Genomic DNA, 26,785 nt, shown 5'->3' with positions numbered 1-26,785 from the left:
TATACAGGGCCAAGAAAGCATCTCCCGAGGACTCCGAAGACGAAGTGTGAAATCCGTCGCGTCGGTATTAACTCTCCCAGGCTAGGACTTGAAACTTTTGCAAATTTTAGTGGAAAAGCTTTAGTAGTCAAAACACACACACTTTGTGCCATCAATTTTTGCTACTCGATGACCTTTACTTCTCCTGCCTGTTCTCAACTAGGTTTCTGATAGGGTTTCTAGACTACAGCGGAGTTACTGAAAGCAGCGATGGTAATAGGTACCTTTACAGTAACTATTCACCATTTATTTTCCGGCAAGAATACGCTAACGAAGAGATCAACAAATGTGGCTACCTAAGAATTCCTCAACAGCGATCCAGCCAAGGCAGTGTCATCATTCCCATCAACTTGTTAAAAGAGAGGGCAGTGAGGAGGGATAGCAAGAAAAGCCAGGCTTTTCTCAGCTACGTTATTATGTAACAAGAGGCCCAAAGTCAGACACACCAGGCAGGACGCACTTGCGTAGGGTGTATTCAGCACTGCACTGCTCCTCAGCCGCCACCACCACCATCACCATCATCATCATCACCACCCCCCCCACCCCCACCCGCGAAATGTCCCCAATAAGCCAGGCAGGCTGAGGAACCAGGAGCTAGCCTATGGAAATTGCCCCAAAACCCTGAGCAGTAGACATCACTCACTGCCTACGGGGAAGGCTGAGAAGCTAGGTAATCTGCCCACTGTCACACAGCCTGTTGTGGAACAGCTTATGAACGAGGGTCTGACTGCAAAGCCCGTGTCTTTTTATGATCATCTACTCACCACATATGCGGTCAGTCAAGACAAATGTCACTTAAACCAAGAAAAGGGTGCATTTCATGAGATTGAGGCAAACAGTGTCAAAAGCAGATCTTTAAACAGGCTGAGCGGAAGGAAGAATGGCCCCCATATCCTCACTGCAGAGAAGTTACAAGAGACTAAGAAGGACACATCAAGTGAAAACAACAGAGAAGAGAAACTAATTAAAATGTCAGTTGTCTGGAAGGTCAGACTGAGAAGAGATTCGGATTCTGGCAGGCCTTGTAGATGGTGCGCTAGGAAGTCTAAGGTGAACACAGAAATATTCTTTCTGCTAATTACGCTTTTAGATACTCATTTGCGGTTAACAATCTCAGAGGGGTTTTAAAAAGGGCACCCAGACACCACCGGCCAATGACCCGTGGACATGCATAAGCCTCGGGGGGCCTCTGGAACCGGGAACCACACACAAATTTATATGTGCTCATTTTTCTGGGCATATTCCTTCATATTCTGACTAAAACCGGCAATTCTAACATAATTTAAAATCACTATCTAGTTACGTTCACAAGCTATGGGTTTTTAAACAGGCATTCAGAAAAGCGCCTTTCTCCAATCCTGAAGGCTGACTGGTATAGGACCCACTACCAGGAAGTCTGAGGCCCTCGGGGATCAGGTTAAGGGGACGAGGGCATGGCTCTCCAACCTGGGAAGTGAGACCTTTCTTCAGGCCAGTTGTGGGCTGACTGTGGAGCTCATACTTCCCATATTGCTTTCTAGCTCCAAACACAAGCAGGAAACAAAACAGAACCGCTCTCTTCCAAAAGTCCTCCCTCTGAAGTAACGTATATAAAGGCCAGCGCGTAGGAAGCACCCACACTGGCGTGACAGTACCGGTTCTTATCTTATTGTCACTATTTGTCCCACCGCCTCCAGGAATGTGTTCACGCTAGCTCCACGGGGCCATTAATCAACTGTTTCCACACCGAAACCTAGAAAACGGGGGGCGGGCAGGGAACCTGAACAAGGAATCTGAAGACAGAATCCTCTTAGGCCCCAAAAAAACTTTAATGAAATTAACCAGTGGGTCAATGCAAAGGAAATCTGGGCTAGCATGAGCTGCTCCCTACCCTGGACCTGAGTCCTTCACATTCGGAGATTGGAAGCCCGGGAGAAATGTGTCATCGGCAGCAGACAGCAGGAGCAGGACGCTGGTGGTAGGGAAGCCCGGCACGTCCGGACAAACACTGAAATCCCTGGCCTGCCCTACAGGCCAGCGTTGGAAGCAGACACTGACTGTCATCTGGTGGCTCGGCTGCCTCAAAACTCCTATCAACCCTTGTCCCATAAAATCAACTCTTGTCCCATAAAGCAGAGCATAATCACCAGAGAGCAAAACTGAGGAAAATGCATTTCAGCCTCTGCCTCCTTCCTCTACCTTACCTAGGGCACAGGCAGTGATAAAAGCAACCAATCATAAGCGTGAAGGTACACCGTTGACAGGAGGAAGATAAACAGCCAAGGCCGAAGTGATCTTCCATTACGGTACAATCGTCCATCAGGCTGGTGTGGCTTTGAACTCCTGGGTACTACACTTTTTAAAGTAATAAAAATGGACTTTGGGGAGTGCGCATCAGAAGCAGTTACGGGTTTGATAAAAAGAAGTGGGATTTTCTCTGGACTGAGTTATTTGTTGAACTAAAAAGTACCTGAACCAGGGCCAGTTTCTTGGGTTTTGATAGTGTACAACAGCTACATAACACGCCATCCCTGGGGAAATTGATTAAGAGGTCATGGACTCCATATACTATTTTCGCAAGTTCTTGAGAATCTATAATTATTTCAAAATAAGAAGTTTTTTTAAAAGTGCCTTAAAGTATATACTGTGCTATAATCGAAGACCAGAGTCTTCTGTGTTTCTTCAGACAGAATAGCAAGCTATAATTAAAGCAAAACATTTGATGAGGCAAAAGGAACTGCAGATATTAGAAATTAATATAGTACTGTCTTTAGGGAAGGAGTAGTCACTTACTAGCACAAACTTTCTGCAACTTAACAGTCAAATATGTAAGATGTGTATACCCTTTGACCCAATTTTACTTCCAGAAACATAACTTACAAAAAGAAGGCATAAATTATTTAAAGAACTATTCAAAGAAACAGAATAAATGAAAGAAAATGGCTTATTTACACCCATTCAAGGGAGAAGGGTAAGTTTAGGAAAATCCAGTTTTCTTATTCCTGACTTTCCAAAAAAGTAAAATCATAAAAATATAAGATCATGATATAATGTCTGCATTGAAAATTCATATTTTAACAGCAACAAAAATTCATTTAAAGGAATAAAAACATTACTCTGAAAGCCCATCTACTTTCTGTAGAAAACCTATATTTCATGCAAATGAAATACAAACCTGTGCTTTGATGATTTGCTAAATATATTATGTTTTCTTTATTTTTTGGCAAATCTCCATATAGCAATATCTGAAAGATAAAACAGAAAGAAACGTTACTTTAACATCTCAAAACATGCACCACTGTAACAAAACAGGTCAAAGAATCGGCAACGTCATGAATATCTCCATCCAGGATGAACAAAGATTAGATTTCTCTCAGAAGCATCAGAGACCATAAGTGGCACAGGTTTATCGTAGTTGAGTGCAGAGCAGGTCATAGAGTGGAACAGAATGATCAACATCCTCATGAGAAAAGCAGAAGCATTTACTGACCGCTTACAATCTCCGGAACCCTTTTTGTAAGATACGCCCCCCTTCAAAAAGCCTACCGTGTACCAGAAGAGACAGCCATGGATACATACAACTGTAATGAGACATAATGCAAACTTGATGAAAATATGGCACATTTTATATTGAAGAACTGTCAACTGTGGAGCAGAAGCAGCATCCATCAGCTGTGATTTCAGCAAATGAGACGAAGGAAGGATGTTCATGAAAAGGTGGACGAAGAAATGGAATCGGTAGCGTCTGAGACCTGTTGAGGCATCTTAGCGTCATAGCAGTCAGACCAAGCTACCTGCAGGGCTGGCGAGCTGGAGCAGGGAGACCCCACAGAGACCCGAATCAGAATGGGAAAGTCTTCTGAATACCGCACTGAAGACTAACACGTGATTTTGTGAGTAACAGGGAAACACGGTTCATGATTAGGACTCTCGGTAGCTCTGTGAAGAACAGAGAAAGCTCGCTGGGGTGCCTGGCTGGCTCAGGCGGTGGAACATGTGACTCTTGATCTCAGAGTCACGAATTCAAGCCCCATGATGGACATGGAACTTAGTTAAGAAAATTAAAAAATAAGAAATAAAACAAAAGAACAATAAAGTTCAGGATACATGTGACTTCCAGGAAAGGGGGGAGGCTTCAACATGGGAGGGTACACAGTGGCTTCAACTCTTAGAAGTCATGTTTTATTTCTTAAACCGGATGGTGGGAACATAGGTGTTCGTTAGAGTTTTTCTGTAGTTTTGCATGTCTTAAATGTAAATGTTTCATAATAAATTATTTAAAGAAGTTAAAAGTATATTTTTAAAGACTTTAAAGGAAAGGACTGCTAACAGTGGTATTTTTTTACTCAGGGCATTTTTGTTTCTGTACCTTGTGATCATGGATTATGCAAGGTTATGAATCAACCAAGGCTTTTTAGGTATCCACACAGATATATTGGTGGCAACACTGTTCATTACTATCTTAACAACAGAAGAAAGAAAATGACATTAACCCAGCATCTCTGTAGAAAAATGGAAATAGAGGGCATAGAGGTCTGGACGTCAGGAACTCAGACTGAGATTTCTATTATCTTCCTCAGAAAACTATTCAGTGCTATACGTGTAATTTATAATACGTATAATTGTTTAGATATTTGCTTAAGTTTTTATTAATAAAGGAAATCAGTGTCAACAAAACAAAACAAAACCCTAAACCAATAGTTTGATCTACGCAGGGTTAATAGGGAGTTCTTGTTTGTGAGCAATCCCCGTTCTCTCACCAAAAAGCCAGAACTGCTTCGAGTCCATTGGCTACAATGCACTGGCTTTATGGTACTGCAGCGATGCGACTGTTTTTTGGCTTAAGTTCCTTGGATGACACACTCACATTTAAAGGTTACTACTCTTTGGAGACCTGCCTGCCCTCAAGCTGAAGTCAGCACTTGAACCATACAAGAAGAGACCCTCCTTTTCCTATCCTGCTCTGGGCTTGGGTAACAGACTGCTAGGCTGTAGCCTCTGAAGGGCAGATAACAGACAAGTTATGAAAAGGTGTTATTTTAGATTGATTGTGGTAATTCTGGTGTGTGCTGATTAGATGGGGGCCGGTGGCGCAGGCAGTGAAAGGATTCACCCCAGGCAGAGCAAGGGAGACGGAAGTTTACTGAATACACTGCAGAAAGCAGCAGGCGGGACGGCAGAGGAGACACTCTTCCAGGAGGTGATGGTGAGGGGCTTTAGTTACAGGGTGGAGTGAGGAAGGATGGGAACGTAATGAATTTCCCCGTTTTTGGTAGCCGTGCCTGGCTGTCAGTGGCCCGTTGGTTGGTGAGTGCCTACGGCCATTCCTGGTGGGTCGCTTAATGAGCCTCTTTGCGTTCAGCTTGTGGTCGCTCTGGGCCCTTTTGCCTTGAGTTTCCATTGCTCAAGCCTGCTGCCTAAAAGTGGCCTCTACAGTAGCTAGAGACAGTAAGATAAGCAATGAATTTTTTAAAACTTTTTTTAATGTTTATTTATTTTTGAGAGAGAGAGGGAGACCCAGAACATGAAGCAGGCTCCAAGCTTTCAGCTGTCAGCACAGAGCCCAACGCGGGGCTCGAACTCACGGGCCGTGAGATCGTGACCTGAGCCAAAGTCGGACGTTCAACCAACTGAGCCACCCAAGCGCCCCAGATAAGCAATGAATTGGGCAAAACAGATAGAGAAAATGTAGTTCTACTGCTACACCACTCAGAAGGGGGGAAAAAAACCACAACAACGAATTCATAGCCACTTAAGGGAAAATACATAATACATCATTCATAGTTTTAAAGATTACTCTTTGATATGAATAGTATCTCACTGAAATAAAAGCTATTTCCAAATGAAATGCAGGATGGTACAAAAGTGGGCAAGCCTTTCACAAAACATAATTTAATATCTTAAAGTAGGTATTTGGATGATTGCCTATTTAAGTTTTTTCATTTGCCACTGTAACTTCAACAGAAATAAGTTAGAAAAGAGTAGTCTTCCTAATTAAAACTTGAAAATATCTAAAAGCAAAGTAAATGAAATTATGAACTGCAAATCTTATTTTAATAGTTGCATATCATTCTTAAGTACTTTGAAAAAATGTTGATTAACCAAAGAAAGGAACGCAGAATTACAATGGTAGGTATCATATATATGAAGTTTTAAGGTCCTTCACTTGATTTACCAGATTTCAAAGAAAAAACTTTTCGTTCTAATTTGAAATTGTCAAATTTCTTTCATTAGGTGGAAAGTTCGTTTTTCAATTTACTAACATGGAGAGGGAGAAAAAATTTTCATTTTTTAAGAATGCAGAATCTCAAAATACTTAACAGCGATTACTATCTTACTAAGTATACAATGAGATAGACAGGTGTAGTGTTCGCTAAATGTAAAAGAAAAAGTTTCTAAGAATTTACAACATACCCATACACATAAATATAAACACAAAAGGGCAGGCTGCCCCAAGATAGTCCACTTTGGCAAAAAGATTATTTCAAGTTCAAAGTAATCAAAACCCAGCAGATGCAGGAAAAGATACCTGCTTGCCTCTCTCTCTCCCCTCCTCTCAACTGCCTAAATTTGCATTGAAAAGGGGAGCCTGTACGAGGAAGAGAGCAATTAACAGAGACTCCTCTTTACCTAAGAAACTTATTTGCATAATAGAGCAGCCTTTGTTTTTCAAAACATCTCCTTTAGCTTCCCGCTAAAGGCCTTCTCCACTTTGGATCTGCAGACCCTTCCCTTGTCCTCAGCTCCTGTAAGCATCACAGGGCCTCACTATCTTCGCAATCTGCCTGTGTGGAGTCCCATAAATATGCCTATTAAGTTTGATTTTCTCCTGTTCATCTGTCTCATGGCAACTTGAGTCTAAGTCCAGCTGGAAGGACCACAGGGCAGAGGAAGTTCTTCCTCCCCGACAATTCTATTGACGACCTATAAGCCCACCTGCGCCCTCTCATTCTAACCCAGAGCCCAGGATTAATCACATTCCCTTTTGCACCAGGAGGAACCCTGTTCACACTCCTATGGGAGCATCCACACGCTGTGTGCGTGTGTGCGTATCCTATCCCTTAGAGCTCATAAGCTCTTCCGTGGCAGGGTCTTCCTCAGTTTTCTACCCCAGGGCTTAGCACTCAGGTGGTTTTGAGCACAAATTTACTGAATCATTAAGTTGCACTTTTATTTTTCACAAGTAGATAAAGCTGCATCTCATTTTCAGCAGTAAGAGGTTTTGGCATAAACAAAGTAAAATGCTTTAAGGGCACCAGTGACTTTTTAAGGCATCCATTCTGGGAATCTTCTAGTACGTGTATTTCGAATCACATTAATCAGGTTTTTTTGCAGGTAATTTGTTCCTTCAAAATCAGGCAGATGAAAAACATACGGCTTTTTTGTTATTCCTAACTCTTTAATTTTAGATTCATCATAATTGTTCGATTTTAGGCTCACCCATTTCTTAAAAGCTCATCTAGAGTCCTTTTTCCTTTTCATTTTATTAGAAGGGGACAATAAAAATGCTCCATGAATAATTATCTTCATGGCAACACTCTGGTGACTTCTGCTTTAGTCAAACAAACCTGCCCAAAGGGCTATCAGAAGAAGGCATGAACTGAGCTGGACTTCTTTCCCTCTCCATGATCTTTACGTTGTTTACTCTTCTCCATGATATGTAAACAACCTGAAGACTCTCTGTATCCTGAAAAGAAGTAGTGAAATGGAATCGAAAGTAATCACGTTTAACACAGTAGACAGGAGAATACCCAACTGATGACACCACCAGGACACGGATGTACAGCATTCTTTCTTTGTGGGGAAAAAAAAAAAAAAACCACCAAGATTCTTCATTTATCCCAGTAATATCCATTTTCTTTCAGCAAGCAAAGTGAACTTTTTAACTTTCTCACTGCCCTTAAGTATAGAGTCTGTTGAGGGGGGTCAGAGCATGCTACCCCCAAATATGCCACTTTGGCACGGGATTACTTTGAGCTGAAGGCAAGTAAGGAACAGCAGACACCCCTTCTGCCTGCCTGAGGCATGAACTTTCGTTTTTCCAGGTGACATTAATACCCCTTCCTAAAGGTGTTCCCTTCTAAAGTGCCAGGAAGACCAGAGGCAGCCGATGAGTCTGCAGAGCAGAGCTTAATAAACCACCCTTTTCTAGCACACATTCCCCAGGGACCTTCCCACAATTTACCAGCCCGAAAAAGGTCCGAAGCCCTTGTTCTATCTAGCCATGTTTCCACAAGTTACTGCCCTTTGTTAACATGACATATAAACCCCTAAGCCGAGTCTATTCAGTTCTTTTGGTCTCCACTTCTTTTCTGTGAGGCACCAATGCATGTAAAAACATTAACATCAGAAAATGTCTTTTCGCCTGTTAATCTGGCTTTTATCAGTTTGATGCGCAGACCTCAGCTATAAACCTAAGAAAGTGGAGGAAAAGCTTTTCCTCCTCTGCAGTGCAACATAACAGTCACTAAGAGCCCAGGCTAAAGTATTTGATTTGAATTAAGACTCGGATGTGAAGGGCACCCGGGGGGCTCAGTCGGCTGGGCATCGGACTCCACTCCGGCTCAGGCCACGATCTCATGGTTCCGGAGTATGAACCCCACAGCGTGTAGCCCACTGGCGATCCTCTGTCCCCTCCTCTCTCTGCACTCCTCCCTCCCCCACTAGGCATTCTCAAAAATAAACATTAAGGAAAAAAAAAAAAAAAGACTTCGATTTGAATCCTAGTCTATCACCTTACTATGTGAACTTGAGTAAAAGTACCTTACCTCTCTCATCTATTTCTTTACAAGTAAAATGATTGTAATAACAGCAACCACTCCTCATGCGGTTGTGGTGAAATTCATGACACTAGTCGTGCCATGCTTTAAATATAGTAACTATCCCTCCAAAAGCTAATGTTGTTCTTACTACTGTCCAACAGTGAAGTTTTTTATTCAAAACTGTGTTAAGTGATGAATAAGAGAAAAAAAGTCTCTGATTACACAGAAATGTGTATAAAGAATGTGTTCTAATAAGATTACATGCATAATCTACACTGTTTATAATCATTTAAAATGAATTTTCAACAGTATTTTTTTTATGCCAATGGAATATACTACTGGTTAACCAGCACAAGATTTTTACTGCGATGCAAACAAAAACACTGGTCTTTTTCTGCTCAATTTTCTGCTCAATCTGAAACAACACTTCACTGAACAGGAAGTCTGATGCCCCTCAGAACCAAGATCAGATGATACACATAGCCATTTGTCTAATCACCAGTATGTGAAAATAATGATCGAGCAACATTTAAAATGGAACCTTACGAATCACAAGGCTTTCTTGTACATTCCTCATGTAAGCCTCTTGGTATTGTCCTTACTCTCTAGGGTGTGTTCTTCTGAGCATCTACAACGCACCACTCATTGAAGGCAGTTTCACATATTATCTCATTTACTCTTGAAAATAAAATGACAGTAAGGGTGAGAATATGGAGTTGAGACACTGACCTACTCAAGTCGACACACACGGTGGCAGAGAACGAGGAATCACACTCTGGTTTCTCACACCAAGATCCAAAACTGTTTTGACGGGCACAAACTATTCTCTGCAAAAATTCCAAATACTAGGAGCTTATGTGATTTTTTTCAATCTGAATTCTAAGGAGGTAAGATACTCATGAGAAAAAAAAGACATAAAAAATTTTCCCCAGCACCTGGGTGGCTCAGTGGGTTAAGTGTGGGACTCCTGGTTTCCACTCTGGTCATGATACCACCGTGGTGGGACAGAGCCCTGCATTGGGCTCTGGGCTGACAGCTCAGCACCTGCTTGGGATTCTCTCTCTCCCTCTCTGCCCCTCCTGTGTGTGTGCTCGCTTGCTCTCTCGCTCTCTCTCTCTCTCTCTCAAATAATAAATTAAAAAAATGTTTTTCCTCCAGAAATACAAGTTAAGGATGGGAGCACAGCAATCTGTGAGCTGCTGAGCGCTGGCATTCATTCTGCAGGATCCAACTTCTGGAACCACCTGCTTATGCACGATGCTCCCTACAGCGAAGCAAGTGCTGGGATTCACACGCATGACTCCTCAATTTCCTCAGCTCTTTATTCACTTCTTTCCTTTATAAATAACTTATCTCATATTCGCTTTTTTAAAGTGACTTCCTCCTACACTGCCGAATTGTGTGTCACTGGAGAGTAGAGACGACTTTCTTAATCTAAAACCTGAGAGCCTAGCATGTGGTTAGCAGTTAAGGTGATGCTCCTTTCTAGGTGTCAACCCCCTCATTTCTTTGTGCTCTTGAAATTCCCACCTGGAGACCAGGCAGAGTAAGGCTGTCTTAAGATACCACTTACGGGGGCGCCTGGGTGGCTCAGTCGGTTAAGCCTCCGACTTCAGCTCAGGTCACGATCTCACGGTCCGTGAGTTCGAGCCCCGCGTCGGGCTCTGGGCTGATGGCTCCGAGCCTGGAGCCTGCTTCCGATTCTGTGTCTCCCTCTCTCTCTGTCCCTCCCCCGTTCATGCTCTGTCTCTCTGTGTCTCAAAAACAAATGTTAAAAAAAAATTTTTTTTAAAAAGATACCACTTACAACACCCTCTAAGACACCCAAGCGCATCGCTGGTTCCCACAGAGAAAGAGGAACAAACCTCAGAGAACCGCATAGGTTCAAAAGCAGCAAAAAGTACAGGTGTTTACTGACAAGTCAATAAAGGTTTCTCTATGTTGCTGACTGTTCCAGAAGGCCCGCTTTTATTTATTTTTTACGTTTCTTTCTTTCTTTTGTGAGAGAGAGACAGAGGGAGGGAGGGTGGGGCAGAGAGAGAGGGAGAGAATCCCAAGCAGGCTCCGTGCTGTCAGCGACAAGGCAGACTTCCTCGATCCCAGGAACCATGAGATCATGACCTGAACCAAAACCAAGAGTCCGACACTCAACCGACTGAGCCACCTGGGCACCCTAAGAACTCCCTCTTTTACAAAGTGTCTGACGTTATTCTTTCTCAGTGGTACCTCTGAGGATACAGTTCATGTCTCTTTCCCCTTTACCTACTTAAGAATACAATCAGACTCACTAGACGTGCTGTCCCTGTTAAATCAAAACCTGTCAACCAGTAAGGTCCTTCAAGAATCCATCCCCATTAACAGTGGATCCACACTTCCACAGAAACCCAACCAGACCAGCATCCCAAGTACTTCCGCCCTTTGGTTAAAGGCAAAAATCGAGTCAAACTATTCTCCCCTTGATTGCCATCTCCAAAAGGTTACAATCTTGTGGAGAGGGCAATACAGATGTAAAATATGCTAATGTTATGTTAATATCACGTATGTGATCCTGACACCAAGAGGGGGTGAGGAAGAGCTGGGGCCTGAGCTGGAAGAAAGTAGCTACAGAAGAGTGGTCCAAAGGCACGTGGCTGAAAACACACCGGGGCCTCTGGGGCCTGGGGAGGAAGCAGTGGTTGGCCTACAGTGAAACCAGTGAAAGGAAAAACTGGCCAGGGCAGAATTTAGACGACTTTGAAGGCCACCCTCAGGAATCTTCATTTTCGTTCAGTTATCAATCGAGGGCCTCTTTCTCCTAAGCATGCCGTGATACTTAACTCCTGTTTGAAATAGGATTCAAAGCAGTTCAGGATAAGTGACACAGCCTTCCTGAATAATCCAGGCAGCTGTCTCACCTTCGTGTCACCAAGCTGACAAACACGAACACTCCCATCTCAGCCTCTACTGGGATTGTTCGTGCATGCTTTTCCTGGCACGAATAAATCGAGAGTGGGATTCTCGTTCCAAGCAACATAACCACACCACCTGGCAAAGCATCTTCAGAAAATGGATCCTGAAGCCAGAGTGCCATATACGGAATCCTGCCTCAGCTACCACACATGTGAACTCTTTGTGCTCTGTTCCCCAGGGTAAAGGGGAAGAAGGCGCCTACCTTGTAAGGGTGGCAGGCCGATGGTAGCACAACACCAGGCACACAGTCAGCACTCACGAAATGCCAAGTTGTTAGGAACCCCTTCCTCTCCTTTCTCCTTCACCTCCAGTCACAAGGCCCCAGCTACCTTGAAGATGGATCCAGGGTTCTTTCCATTCTTTCCATGTCCACTCTGCCCATTACTCTGACCACCATCTCTCGCCGGGATTACTACAAACCCTCCCACACCAGCCCTTTGTCAGAGCTCTGTGCAAATGTCACTTGCTTGGGCAAACTTCCCCAGCCCCCTGCCCTCCACGCACTAGTCTCAATCTCATAGAGCAGGGTACATTGTAATTCTGTTGCTACTGCTTGTGTCTCACCAGAGGGTGAGCTCCATGAGGGGAGGGATCTTGTCTCCAGTTTCCCCACCTACCCGTTAGCACCCAGCACAGGACTGGAACAGGGTGCACACTCCAGTACTGTATGTATGAGGGAAGGAAGGAAGGAAGGAAGGAAGGAAGGAAGGAAGGAAGGAAGGAAGGAAGGAAGGAAGGAAAAGAAAGGAAGGAAGGAAGGAAGGAAGGAAGGAAGGAAGGAAGGAGAAAGGAAGGAAGGAGAAAGGAAGGAAGGAAGGAAGGAAGGAAGGAAGGAAGGAAGGAAGGAAGGAGAAAGGAAGGAAGGAAGGAAGGAAGGAAGGAAGGAAGGAAGGAAGGAAGGAAGAAGGAAGGAAGGAAGGATAGTTTCTGGGGACTCCTTAGAAGTTACTACTTAGTTTGGGGTTGTATTAAACCTGTGTTTAAGAAACCATAATAAAATGAGAAAATATCAGGGCGCCTGGGTGGCTCAGTTGATTAAGTGTCCGACTTCAGCTTAGGTCATGGTCTTGTGGGTCATGGGTTCGAGCCCCACGTGGGGCTCTATGCTGATGGCTCAGAGCCTGGAGCCTGTTTTCGGATTCTGTGTCTTCCTCTCTCTCTGCTCCTCCCCTCCTCACGCTCTCTCTCAAAAATGAACATTAAAAAAATTTTAAATAAAAAAAAAAAAGAGAAAATATCAAAGTAAAAATAAACTTGTGATTTCATTTAGGAAGAGTCAGCTCTCAGTTCATTCAGCTCCACAAATTCAGACAAATTCACAAAAGAGGGAAAGTAAACTGGATCTTTAGATTCATACTTTTCTTTTCCTCATCGTAACAGCACAGAGGTGTCCCCAGGGGTCACAGGCATATACAGTGCTACTACAAAACCCATCCAAGGGTGCCTGGGTGGCTCAGTCATTAAGCACCCAACTTTGGGTCAGATCATGATCTCATGGTTTGTCAGTTCGAGCTCGGTGTGGGGCTCTGTGCTGACAGTGCGGAGTCTGCTTCAGATGCTGGGTCTCCCTCTCTCTCTGCCCCTCCCCTGCACTCTCTTTCTGTCTCTAAAATAAGTAAACACTACAAAACAAAACAAACAAAAACATCCAAAAGGTTAATTCATTGGGGGAGTCTTCCCACAATTTACATTTATTTAATGAGAAGAAATCTAAAGTTACACACCAAATTGTTGCATACTTGGGAAAGGTGTGTGTGGGTGGAGGGAACTTTAACTTTCTCAAACTACTGTATCAGTGTTTCAGTATTTTATTGTATCTGTGATTTAAAATAGAAAAAAGACATTAAAAGAAATCTTACACCAATGCAACCTAAAATAACTTGTTTGCTCAATGGGGGGGCTTTATTTATAGAAAGTATAAAAGCACGGCTCTAATTACATTTCTCTAAGATTTTCTTAGAAGTCTATTCCCTAGCCAGACTTCAAATGTGTTAGACTAACATCATATTTGATTTGGGCAATGTTTAATTTCCTCTCTGAAAGGCTGGTGTCATTCTTGAACAAGCAAATGCCTAAGCACAAGCCCATCTGGCCAGCTCCCTTACACCCGCTACACTGAAGGAAGTAATCTAAGGTCTTTTAAGGTCTTCACGTGGATGATGAATAGAGAAAAAGGAAATCAAGGATACAAAATATTTATATCCTCTTTAGGACGACTGCTATTCAAGACGTCTCTGGGCAATGTTTTAGCAGAAATGCAGACAGCATCCAGATGCAATAAAAAGGAGGCCGACTCATAAAGGCCCTTCTCTTGTTCTAAATAAACATGTTTCATTCTAATAGATTAGCTACAGACAGAACCAGTTATAAATGGTCTTAGAGACCATACCTAGCATAGGAAAGCTTTGGTTGTTCCTGAGGAACTCAAAATAATGTTTTCATTAAAGGTATGCATTATCAGAGATTTATTTAAGAGTATTCTAACTGAGCACATTTAAAAAAAAAATCAAAATCTTAGGCATAAATGTTCTATCTTCTTTCCAGTGTTTTTTGGACTATTTTGTACTTGAAGTAGGTCAGTTGAAAAACTAAATTTTTTGTATCTCAAAGTCCACATTTTGTTGTTACAATAGATCACGTTAGCATTTGAGGAAAAGGAAATTAGAAGATAGGGCTATTAATGTAAAACATTTTAAAGTAAATTCTGAGTGGTACAAAATGATTTAAGCAGGAAAAAAATTTGACTCAACTGTTTATTAGATGTTGATTAGGAGACGTGTATTGTATCTCTAGATATTTTTGTCCTGCCAATATCAATGAACAGTGTTTAGTGCATTCCACTGGAAGGAGGGGAAAGAGTAGAATTGTTTTTGAAAATAATGACAAGAGAATTCTGACATTTAGAAAAAAAGTACATGAACTTTTAACAGCTTCCAAAACAACATGTTTGCATTTTTCATCATCTGCCATAACTATCACAATTACTGATTATGCAGGAATCTCAACATTCAGGACAGCACCCTAGGACAGAAACTCCAGACTACAGTAATCACATCACCTTCCAACCCCTGAGTCCTCACCACTGCCTCTGCCGGTATTCCCCACTTTCTTTTTAGCTTCCCAAGTTTCTCTTGAACTCCAGCTCTAAGAATAAGCAGAATTGAGTTACTTAGCGGGCTGAATGCTGACCCCACAAAAGACTGTCCGTGTCTTATGCCTGTAACCTGTGAGCGTGACCTTACTCAGGAAAACAGTCTTTGCATTTGAGATTAAGTCAATGGATCTGAGCTGAGGAGCTCATCCTGGATTATCTGCGTGGGCCCTAAACCCATGACAAGTGTCCTTAGAAGAGAAGGCAGAGGGACACTTGAGACAGAAGAGGAGGCAGACTGTGGACTTACATGGCCACAAGTCAAGGAATGCCAACAGCCACTGAATGTGGAACAGCCAAAGAAATGACGCTGCCACAGAGCTTCAGGAGGGAGTGTAAACCAGCAAACACTCCGATTTCAGACATTTGGCCTCTAGAACTGTGAGATTAAATTTCTCTTGTTTTAAGCCACTAAATTTGAGGTGATTTGTTATGGCAGCAACAGAAAAGAAATATAATTATTTGAATCGGTGCCCCTCAAAATGATAAAGAAGTGTGTATTGATTTTCAGTGAGTCTCAAATTGAGAGATATACGAAACTTTTAGAATCCTTTAAATTTTTTTTAATGTTTATTTTTTAGAGAGAGAGAAAGAGAGAGAGAGAGAGCAGGGCAGGGACACAGACAGAGACACAGAGAGACAATCTGAAGCAGGCTCCAGGCTCTGAGTTGTCAGCACAGACCCTGACACAGAGCTCAAACCCACGGATTGTGAGATCATGACCTGAGCTGAAGTCAAGATGTTTAACCAACTGAGTCACCCAGGTGCCCTGAAACTAAAAACCCTACTGCTTATTGCAAAGTAAATGGTGAAGGTACCCAGTTGAATCTCAGTACTAAAAAGATTCTAGGAGAACCTAAAAGGATAAATAGTTATAAACAGTAACTTTAGCAACAGTGATTGAAATGTTCTCCTGTGTCAAAACCGCACGGGAGGGGTGTCTGGGTGGCTCAGTCAGTTAAGCGTCCAACTCCTGATTTTGGCTCAGATATGATCCCAGGGTCATGGGATCAAGCCCCGGTGTCAGGCTCTGACTGAGCGTAGAGCCTCCGTAAGATTCTCCTTCTCCTCCTCTGCCCCCTCCCCTGCTCATGCACTCCCTCTGTCAAAAAAGAAATTAAAAAAAAAAATGCATATGAAAAGAAAGTAGTAGAAATAGGAAGAACAGACATTTACCTAGAATCCAATGGAACGTTCAAGTATACCTGCTGAAATAGGTTTACCTGCCAAGCACAAATCATGAATTTCATGGACTTCCGTTCCTTCAGCCTAAAACTCCTATGCATAAAAAAATATTGTTACGCTACCATGAACCATTTCTTTTTTAAATCCAGAATAAAAACCATTAAAGTGCCATTTAAAAACATTCTAATTTATGCTCAACACCGCTAATTAACATGAAAATGCAAATCAAAACCATAACGAGATATCACATTACACCTGTCAGAATGGCTAGTATCAAAAAGACAATAAAAAGTTTTGGCGAGGATGTGGAGAAAAGGGAACCCTCACACACTGTTGGTGGGAATGCAAAGTGGTGCAGCCACCGTGGAAAACAGTATGGGGATTCCTCCAAAAGTTAAAAACACAAATACGATCTGATCCAGTCATTCCGCTACTGGGTATTTACCCAAAGAAAATGAAAACGCTAATCACAAAGACACGATATGCACCCTGATGTTTATTCTAGCTTTGTTTATAACAGCCAAGATATGGAAGCATTCATAGACAAATGTGTAAAGATGTGCCACACACACATACACACACTGGATTATTACTCAGCCATAAAAAGAAATGATCTTGGCATTTGGGGCAACATGGATAGATGCAAAGGGTTTTACACAAAATGAAATAAATCACATAAAGAAAAACAAATGCCAAATGGCTTCACTTTACATGTGTCATCTAAAAAACAAAACACAAAAGAAACAGACCCATAAATACAGAGATCAAACTGCTGATTGCCAGGGGTGCCTGGGTGGCTCAGTCGGTTAAATATTTGAATCTTGGTTTCAGCTCAGGTCATGATCTCATGGTGCTTGGTGAGTTTGAGCCCGAGTCGGGCTCTGTGCTGACAGCGTGGAGCCCGCTCGGGATTCTCTCCCCTCTCCCCCACTCATCATCTCTCTTTCTGTCTCTCTCTAAATAAATAAACATTTAAAAAAAAAAAAAAAACCTTAAACTGGAAGCCCACACTGAACAAGGTATGAGGTGAGCCACACAATTTAGGAACTCTGAAATTTTGCAGCCATTTTTAAAATGGGAAACTTGCTAAGCACGCAGTATGTCACTGGTATATTACACATTGCACTGCATGCTCTATTCTCTGAACAAAAACACAATGATCCACCACAGGAAGCACCATTTTTCTAAAAGGTAAGGCATTTTGTCCTAGGTTCTGTCTTCATCCTAGCCCAGGCCGGCTGTCAAGTGATGTGAAGTTAAAGATTTAATCATGATGAAGCCACCCGTTTAAACCAATGTGGCGAAGTAAGAGCACAGGGGGTTAATGATTGACCCGAACTCCTGAAAATGTTAAATGAAGCCCACTTTAAAAGTCAACGAAGAGGAAGCCATGATCTGGAAGAGCAATCTTTCTCTCCTAGGAAGCACTTACAGACACTGGTTTAAATGTAGGCCCTGGCTTCTCCTACTTCCCTTCCCCCAAACAACCTCCAACTGGGGCAAACTCCCAGTCATCAGGGATCCACAGCAGTGCAACTGCAAACTGAAAATAGGAGCTGGTCGACAACCGGGTGAAAACAGCTGCTCTGGGGGGGAGGGTGGGGAAACGGCATAAAAGACAAAACCATACCAGGGCACTCCCTCCACCCGAAGCCTGACCACGGGAGGGAGGGGTGGAGAGGAAGAACGGGATGGACATAAGGCATAACCAAGAATCAAGCTCTTTTGTCCCAACTGGGAAATAAAAGGAAAACTCGCAGATGTTATTTTTGTAAAAGAGGCTTGAAATAAAACCAAAGAGGGTCTTATCCATCCCCCCCCCACAAATTTTAATCTAAAGATCCAATCTCCACCAAGTAACAGAAGCGAAGTCATCAGAGAAAAAAATGAGCCGCACATTTAAACCTAGTGTAAGTTGGCCAGAATTTTAAGTACCGTAGGGCTTCTACAGTAACAAATTATTAATTTCCTCGTCCAGCTTTCATTCACACTGGGAAAGAACGCAAAAAAAGAAAAAAAAAAAAAGTTGTACTTGCTGTCCAGATAGTAACACCAACCCGTTTCAACACAAGGTCTCCGGCTTTTCACAGCGCACTTTTGACCTCAAACATTACCAACCTTCTTAGACCAAACGCCAAAAACTGTCAACTGCTTGCCCTACTTAAACGTCCATCTGCATCGACTCCGCGAAGCCCCGAGACAGACAGTTACAAAACCTGGGGGTACCCACTCGCAGGGGTAGCCTGCGAACAACAGAACTACAATCACTCCAAGATCCTAGCGATCTTAGGGTATCTGCAAAGAAGCATGGGGCCAAAGCCTACATAAGACCGTGAGACTCCCCTCGCGGTGGGAGGACGAGGTGACGGCACGTGTTTCTGGCGCCGGATCTGCCTGGCAGACCCGAACGATCCTAAAGTCCCCCGGGTGGGGGGCGGGGCGCCGGTTGGAACGTTCCGAGCCGAGAACCCAGGTGGAGAGGCGGGAGGAGGCAGGTGCGGCCGACGGGCGCCGAGCGCGGGCAGAGCCTCACCTGCACGCCGGTGTAGTTCTCGAAGAAGAAGAGCACCATGCTCTGATAGACGCAGTAGAGCCGATCGTCCACCGCCTGGTAGAAGTGGGAGGGCAGGAAGGCGGAGAGCAGCCGCCAGGCCCCCCAGGCCAGCACGTAGGTGGGGGCCGTGCCCAGGAGCACCGCGGCCGGCAGCACGCAGCGCATCGAGTACATGTGGAGCACCAGGGACAGCAGCATCTTCCCGGCTCCGCGCGCCGAAGGCTTTGCCGGCTGCTCCCCGCCCGGGGCGCCTCCAGGCCGCCCAGCTACCCTCGGCCAGCGGCCAATCACCGGGCCGGGGCGGGCCCCGCCGCCGCCCCCTCACCTCTCCGGGCCGCCGGCAGCACCTGAGACGCCCAGCCCGCGCCCGCGCCGGCCTCCGCCCCCAGCCGCATGGGCCGCGCCGCCGCGGGACGGTGGGTGAGCGGCCGAGTGCGGGGGCCGCGCGCGCTGATGACCGCCGCGGGGCAAGGGGATGCGGCGGTCCTCCGAGGTTCAGCAGCTCAGAAGCGTTTACACCCCATGACCCGCGCCCGTCACCCCGTACCCCTATTGGGGGCGGGGCTCCGCGGCAACAACACGCCGCCTGATTGGCCTCCCGTTGCCATAGTCCCCCCCAGGGGGCGGGATTCCGTGAAATTAACACATGCTCTGATTGGTCGAGCGCGCTGACGGTTGAAGCGCTTCTGCCGACCGGACGCGCGGACCGTCAGGCTGTGCCGCCGCGCATGCCTCAAAGCTCGGCCTCGCTGCAGAAGCGGGAAGGAAGGTGGCGGTTGCCAGGCCAGTGGGGTGAAGGTGGGTGCGGCCAGGAGAGGGGACCCGGGCGGTCGTGTGCGCCCTCCGTTGGAGTCTGGGCCCGGGTTGCTTTGAGGGCATGCCCCACCTGCAGCTCGCATGCTCTGAGGGCCCCTAGGTCCCCGGGATGCGCCCGTTAAGCCGAGACGTCCGTCCCCTTACTCGGGGTGCACAGATGACGCGCTGTGTATCTCCTGCGTTGCAGACTCTGCGGTCTCCAGTCAAGGGGACTCATGCCTTCAGCAAATATTTGTTAAGCTTGGTTTGGGAAGGCCAGAAAGACGGAACTGGAGCGGTTAGCGCCATCAAAGCTCCGCCCGGGGTTATCTGTCCCCGGCTAGGCTTAGCGAGATGGTTTCAATCTCAGGGCGGCTCCCACACCCTCCGCCTTCTCCGATGCTTCCCCTTCTCCCCAGCAAGTGCACAGGACTCCCTTCCTTCCGCTGGCGTGGTGCGGAGTCAGGCCTCCTCCTTCCATCACAATAATGATGATAATTACACGTTAACGCACCGCTGGCCGGCCTCTTCGGGAGGTTCTTACACGCTTGGATCAGACCTTTCCAATTCACGCTTGCTTCACCCCCCCCCCCCCCCACCCCAGGGCCAGGGCCAGGGTATATATATAGAGAGAGAGAGAGAGAGCCTCATTTTGTGTAGTACTTAAAAAGTACCAGGACTGTGCACAAAGAATATGTAAAGTACTGACCTACTTGGGTGACCTTCACAAAAGCCTGCGGAGGCAGGGCATTTTTATTCATGTAAAAACAGATCCAGAGAACTTCTGGATCCTTCTACTGTCTTTGGCTTCACTACAAAAGGTTTAAAATGTAACTCTTTCCAGGGAGAGTTGCACTTCAAAAGAATTCCAAGGGCTTTAAATGATAAAATTTTGCTTTGTTTTTCTCTTCTTGGAAGCCAGTGAGGTACCTTTATGCAGGGAGGGATTTTAATGGAAAATTGGAATCCGGGCCAGGACAGTGGCTCCTTTCTCTGACTATCTGTACATGATTGACAATCATCTGTACGATGATTGGTAGATGGTTATCTTAGGAGAGGAAGCCAGGTGGGCAGAGAGTTCTCAAGGCACCAAGTATTTGGACAAGTATACTGCCAACAGGAAGCGTTACACAAAAGGAAGACTTTGCAGGGTTTCCCCTCTCTTTCTATGGAAAGTAATGGCTTGTACTGTGAGAGGAACTAGATTTCTTTTTGGAGGGAAAGAGTCATGGGCATGGATAATGTGCAAACCCAGTGCCGCTCCTGCTTCCTTTGATGGAGACCAGACATCCCTACAATTAGAAAAATGTATGAAGAGGTAAAACAGGCTCGGCGTTCACATTTCGATCTGTGTATATGGAGTCAGTAATTAGTGGACGTATGTAAATGCGTTATTTCTGTGAATTACGCCCCAGTTACTGTTGGTCACTGGTCGTAAAGCTCTGTGCGGTGTTTTGGCATGGAGACTCTTGAGAGCTGAGCCTCTCTTTCCCGTTCGTGTCGAAACCCAGCCCCTCCCTACCTTGTGACGGCTGGTGTGCTCTTCTCTCTTCTAACAGTTGGCAGATTCACTTTCCCTTTTGGCTACTAGCAAACCCCCCTCCCCCAAGCTGTAATCAACCCACATCCTCTGCTTCTGCTTCTCACTTTGTACATTTTTTTTTTATTTGGGGAGGGGCAGAGAGAGAAGGCGACACAGAATCCGAAGCAGGCTCCAGGCTCCGAGCTGTCAGCACAGAACCCGTCACAGGCCCGGAACTCACAACCCGGGGAGATCATGACATGAGCCGAAGTCGGACGCTCAACTCACGCAGCCACCCAGGCGCCCCTGTACGTTTTTTTTTAATTCCTTGCAATCTGACTTCCTTTTGTACTACTCTAGAAAAATGGTTTTTTTCGAGAAGCACAGCTACCCTAGCCTGCAGACACTGCCCCTGGGATACAAACAACAGTGAAAAGACCGGTTCTGTGTAGGCCTTCCTGGTGCCAAGGTTGAGTGAGGGCTTACGTGTGGGACCAGGTGTTTGCAAACAGGATATTCGGATAGGGCAAGAGATTAAGGAGATTTTATTTAGTCTGGGGACAAAGAAGCCTTCGCGAACAGTGACGCTTATGATGAAGCTGAACAGTGGAGTTAGCTAGGCTGCAGCTGGAGAGGAGGAGCCTCCTGCGTGAGGACGCTGTACCTAAACGACTGAAATAAGAGCGTGCAGTGTCTGGGGCCCTTGGGTGGCTCACTTGGCTAAGCGTCCGATTTTAGCTCAGCTCACGATCCCATGGTTGGTGGGTTCAAGGCTCCCATGAGGCTCTCTGCAGTCAGCACGGAGCCCGCTTGGGATCCTCTGTCCCCCCACTCTGTGCACATGTGTGCTCTCTCTCAAAAATAAACTTAAAAAAAAAAAAGATTCTCTCCTTCTGCCCCTCCCTGCCCCCCCAAAAAGAGTGTGCAGTGCCCTCAAGCTCTGAAAAGCCCCGTGTGGAGCAATGGAATGGGCCACACTTTTAAAAAATTGTCTGGATGCCCCCTAAAAGAAACGTATTTCCCTCACACATTTTACAGTTAATAGCTAAAGTTGTTTTTATCATAGGTTTAGTTACAAAATAAGTTCTGATGAGTTACACTTTATTTCTTTTAACATTTATTTTGAGGGAGTGCACGTGCATGTGGGGGAGGGGCACAGGGAGAGGAAGGATGAGAATCCCAAGCAGGCTCCATGCAGCCACCACACGGCCTGACTTGGGACTTGTCCTCACGGACCGCGAGATCATGACCTGAACCCAAACCAAGAGGCCAACCTTTAACCGACAGGGCCACCCAGGAGCCCCCAACATTTTAAAGTGATTACAGAAATCTTTTAAATGGTCTGAGTGGATTATGAATACCATGGGGATTTATTATCCATCATCATTTATTTAAATACTTAAGATTTTTACTCATTAGGATTTTATAGTGATCCTTTCTTTTTCTCCTTGAAAACATATTTCATTCCACTTACTTCTATCACAGAATCTGACTTTATGGAATATCTTCTTTTTTTTTTTTTAATTTTTTTTTTCAACGTTTTTTATTTATTTTTGGGACAGAGAGAGACAGAGCATGAACTGGGGGAGGGGCAGAGAGAGAGGGAGACACAGAATCGGAAACAGGCTCCAGGCTCTGAGCCATCAGCCCAGAGCCTGACGCGGGGCTCGAACTCACGGACCACGAGATCGTGACCTGGCTGAAGTCGGACGCTTAACCGACTGCGCCACCCAGGCGCCCCTGGAATATCTTCTTAAGACTCAAAGTCTTTTGCCAGTCTTATCTCAGGTATCTAAGAGTAAAAATTCCTTCTGGATTGAGCTCTTACTTTTGTTAGCATCATACAGTGTAATCAGTGTGTGTCACAAAATCTGGTAATAATTGCAAATAAAAGTAAAGTTTTATTGGCAATGCGTGCCTTAATGATGCCTTCATTAAAAGAAAGTTTAAATTGTCTTTTACCATCCTCAAGTTACACCTTTCCACCTCCCTGTAGTACCATATAGTAAGATTGGAGGTGGGCCAGGTGGGTGGAGCCATCATGACACGCAAGGTGGGTCTGGCCTTCCAGGAGTCTTCATAGACCAGCTTTAGGAAAGTTAAGCATCCGAAAGTCACATTCCTTTAAAACTACTCATGAACACATCTTTACAGACTCTCAGGGTCATCCCGTGGAATAGTTTGAGAACTGTTGGTGGAGAAAGTGGGCGAGGGAAGGAGACATGATAGCGGTTGAGTCTGGAAAGGACAGATAGGCAAGAACCACATGACAGCAGAACTTAGGAGATGCAAAGGATTCTAGATGTTATCTTAAAGGATCTGGAAAGCTATTAAAAGGTTTTAAAGAGGGAAGTGACATTAGACTTGATTTTAAAAAAAAGTTGTTCTAGGCAGTGTGGAAAGTAGATTGGAAGCAGTTGGGAGATGTGCTAGACTCCTAGCTAGAAATAGTGTGGGCTTAGACTTTGTTAGTGATCATGTATGGAGAACAAGAAGCTAATTCCTCAGGTACAGCATTGTTGGAGGGAAATTTGACAGTATCTAGTAAACCTGGACAGATACCCTTTGAGTCAACACATCTAATTAAATGAATGTCCATAGTAGAATGATTACATGAATTCACAGAGATGACCAAGTAGAATACTATGCTGTAGATAAAAAGGAACAAAGAGATCCAAATGAACTGTCCTAGATCTCCAAGACATTAGGTGGGAAAAGTAAGTTGCTGAATAACATGTGCAGTTATTATCCCATTTCAGTAAAAACTAAAACCGTATATTTCTACATGCAAATGTCTAGAAACCACTGATGGCCGTGATTATCTCTGGGGCAGGGAAGCAAGCACAGATGAAGTTCAACTGGACTTGATTGTTGCAAGTTTTTACAAAGAAATACTGATTCCACAAATACGTAGCCACTGCTAATTGTATATTCCACCCACTCTGCTTGGATTCAAAGGTAAAGATGGAGAACAGGTAAAGGCCCTGAGGTTGTGACCCTTGTGAGGTGTCTGTTCGGGGAGGGGAGGAGCTGGGATTTCCTTATTACGTGGGCAAATAAAAAGCCAAGAGGTGATCTTTTGTAAGAGGTAGCTAAGAGGTGTGATCCACAGGAGTTAATTGACTGGTGGTGATAAATGAGAAAGGGAGGAGTGAACGATGCCTTCCAAGTTTCAGGCTTGTGTAACCAGGTGGAATTTCATTTCGCCTACAGATGGAAACAGTCCCGTGGGGCGTGGAACTTAGCTGGTGGTGTGGGAGCCTTTTAAAAAAACACAGGTTACAAAAACAAAATTAGATTTGAACATGGGTATTTGTTTAGAGTGAAAAAAAAAACCCGCAAAAATAGCCGGTGGATCACAAAAATAAAATATCCAGAAAAGTAACATTATGTAACTGTATCATGTATCTGCAAATAGAGTATACCTTTCGATTATGAAAACCGTATTTTTTACATACAGCAAGAGAAGTAATAGTTGCTCCTCTGACATAAATGGAAGTGGGGTTTTTATCATCGTTACGATGAATAAAATGCTCAACCTCACACCTTGACTTTAATATATGTTCACTAAAACTCGAGATTTTTTGTTGTTGTTTTGAGAGGAGGTGTGAAGGAACAAGATAGAGTATAGTGGGATCTTGGCAAATCCATTCGAAAACTCATGAAAGAAAACAGCTCGAGAAATTTTTTTAAAGGAGGAATACTGAATGGCAGACAGAATGATGGCTATCCAAAGATCCCAACTTGAACTTGTGAGTAAGTTAATTCATATGGCAAAAGAGAATTTGGGACTCTGTTGGAGTTAGGATTACCAATCAGCTAACCTTGAGAGAGTCCTGGGCTACCTATCCAGGTGGGTTCCACGTAATCACCAGGGCCCTTACAAAGGGAAAGAGGGAGGCAGACAAGGAGCTCAGGCTGATTCAGCCTGTTTGCTGGCTTTGAAGATGGAGGAAGGCTGCAGAACAGATCCCTTCCCAGAAACCAGAAGGAAACAGGCCTGCTGACACCTTGACTTTAATCCAGTGAGGCCCAATTTTGGACTTATGATCTCCAAGATACGACATTACTTCAGCTACTATGGTAATTTGCTATAGCAGCAATAGAAACATGCTAGGGTGGATTTCTCCAGTAGGTACCACAACGTGCTCTAAAATACAGTCATAGTATTTTACTAGTGAAGAAATAGAAGGTTCAGGTGAGCAAAATGAAGAGTTGAGAAACCCATGTACTGTGTATTTTGAATTTTTTGAAAGTGGGTTTTGAAACAAAGAATTAGTCAAAAAATGTTGATACTAGTGTTCATGTTTTGGAAGAATGTAAACAAACATGACAGCTAACACCAAAATAAAAACCAGATGGGATTTAAACATAAAAATGTTAACAAATTAAAAACAGGAGCATACTAGAAAAAATAGAAGACAATACGTTTATAATATTCAGATAGAGGAGATTTTATCTGGGATGATCCTAAGACAATCCTCCTTAAGTATAGATTCTCAAGAGATCTTAGAATCTCCACAAAGTAATCTGACAGCAGAGTTAAGTAAGCAATTATATTTATGCTACAAACTACAGAATATTCACCCTGAATGCTGTGAGATGTTAGAGTGTCACTGAGGGCCTTGAGGAACACCCAAATTGAATCCACATGAGCTCAGGTGTGGAGTGTCATGAAAGCTGTAACCGAATCGGTTATACTGTAAATAGACCCTCCTGGGTGGTAACAGAGGGTGCTGATCTGGGTGTAGTGCCCTTAGAAAGGGATAGAAGATCTCCGAGTGAGTGATAGCAGATCTCCAACGAGAATACCTTCTATTCACGAACAACCTAAACTTGTTAGCCCAACGCTTGGTCTCTATTAGTCAGCTACCATGCAATCCTGTGTTTTTACTTGTAAAACTAAAACAAGGCAACCTTGTTCCAAAAGACCTACACAGTACTTTTTCTTTTTTTAATGTTAGATGAAATCTGGAAATCTCTTTCGCCGCTGTCCCAAGTCCTGACTTCTCACCTAGAAGTTAGAGCTATAAAAACTTTCTAGTTGTTTACCTCTGTCTCTTAGTGGATGTTTGTCCATCCATGGCCCTGTTCCCCTCTTCACATGAAGATTTTTGAGCGGATCCAATCCCCAACGAAGGTGCCATTTGGGGGGAAGTTGACCCCACCTGTGCTCTGGGGATGGGCCAAAATTAGCAGGTGTCAAGAAGTGGTGTCTGAAGTGGGGACCTTGAACCCCTGAAGCTCCCCCGGGACACATCCAGGTGTCTCCAGGTGAAATGTTTCACGATGGTACTGTATCCTGATTCGCCTTTCTCACTGTGTTGACTTTTCAGGGACGACTTCGGGTGAACCTGGTAGCACCTTAGCACGCATCCAAGCCAAGGTACCAAAGCACGCGAGTGCCCACGTGCCCATCACCACGGACTCGCAGCAGAAACACACTCATTTCACTTAATGTCCTTGATGAAGCAAAAAACAAAATCCCAAGCTTATTGGGGCGCCTGGGTGGCTCAGTCAGTTGAGCGCCTGACTTTGGCTCAGGTCGTGATCTCGCGGTTCGCGGGTTCGAGCCCTGCGTTGGGCTCTGCGCTGACAGCTCAGAGCCCTGGAACCTGCTTCAGATTCCATGTCACCCCTTTCTCTATGCCCCTCCCCCACTCATGCTCTGCCTCTCAAAAGTGAATAAAGATTAAAAAAAAAATTTAAAAAAAATCAAGCTTATTAAATCCTTACACTTTAACACTGTTTGTGAGTAAATGGAGAGTTATTTATGAAGCACGTGTGATTTCACCAAAGTACAATAGTTCTCTGGATGGGAAAAAAACACCTTTTTTTTCGAACTGAAC

The 26,785-nt window shown here is 44.4% G+C and overlaps 1 protein-coding gene, 1 long non-coding RNA gene and 1 other non-coding gene across 4 annotated transcripts in view; 2 read left to right on the top strand and 1 right to left on the bottom strand.

Annotated features, from left to right (window-relative positions):
* Positions 1–19,186, bottom strand: part of AGPAT5 (1-acylglycerol-3-phosphate O-acyltransferase 5) — a 60,244-nt gene extending 41,058 nt beyond the window's left edge. Inside the window, exons 1-2 of one of the 2 annotated variants that reach the window (XR_009258872.1) lie at positions 18,599–19,186; positions 3,194–3,263 (exon numbers count right to left, since the gene is read on the bottom strand). Coding sequence is in view for 1 of the 2 variants with exons in the window: in XM_058719864.1 (XP_058575847.1) it covers positions 3,194–3,263; positions 18,599–18,817 (289 nt within the window). In the remaining variant the exon portion in view is untranslated. The remainder of the gene's footprint in view (positions 1–3,193; positions 3,264–18,598) is intronic. The other variant, XM_058719864.1, reaches the window with a different exon arrangement.
* A 93-nt stretch (positions 19,187–19,279) lies between these two features.
* On the top strand, positions 19,280–26,682 carry LOC131506334 (uncharacterized). The gene is made up of 3 exons (XR_009258873.1): positions 19,280–19,417; positions 23,736–23,894; positions 26,273–26,682. It is a non-coding gene; the product is annotated as an uncharacterized LOC131506334 (long non-coding RNA).
* TRNAQ-UUG (transfer RNA glutamine (anticodon UUG)) lies at positions 26,439–26,523 on the top strand. Its single transcript has one exon. It is a non-coding gene; the product is annotated as a tRNA-Gln (tRNA).
* Positions 26,683–26,785: the final 103 nt, after the last annotated feature.

The sequence above is a fragment of the Neofelis nebulosa genome, chromosome 3 (genome assembly GCF_028018385.1).
Source record: "Neofelis nebulosa isolate mNeoNeb1 chromosome 3, mNeoNeb1.pri, whole genome shotgun sequence".
NCBI lineage: Eukaryota > Metazoa > Chordata > Mammalia > Carnivora > Felidae > Neofelis > Neofelis nebulosa.
Note: the sequence above shows the minus strand (reverse complement) of the source record. Positions and strands in the feature narration are given on the sequence as shown.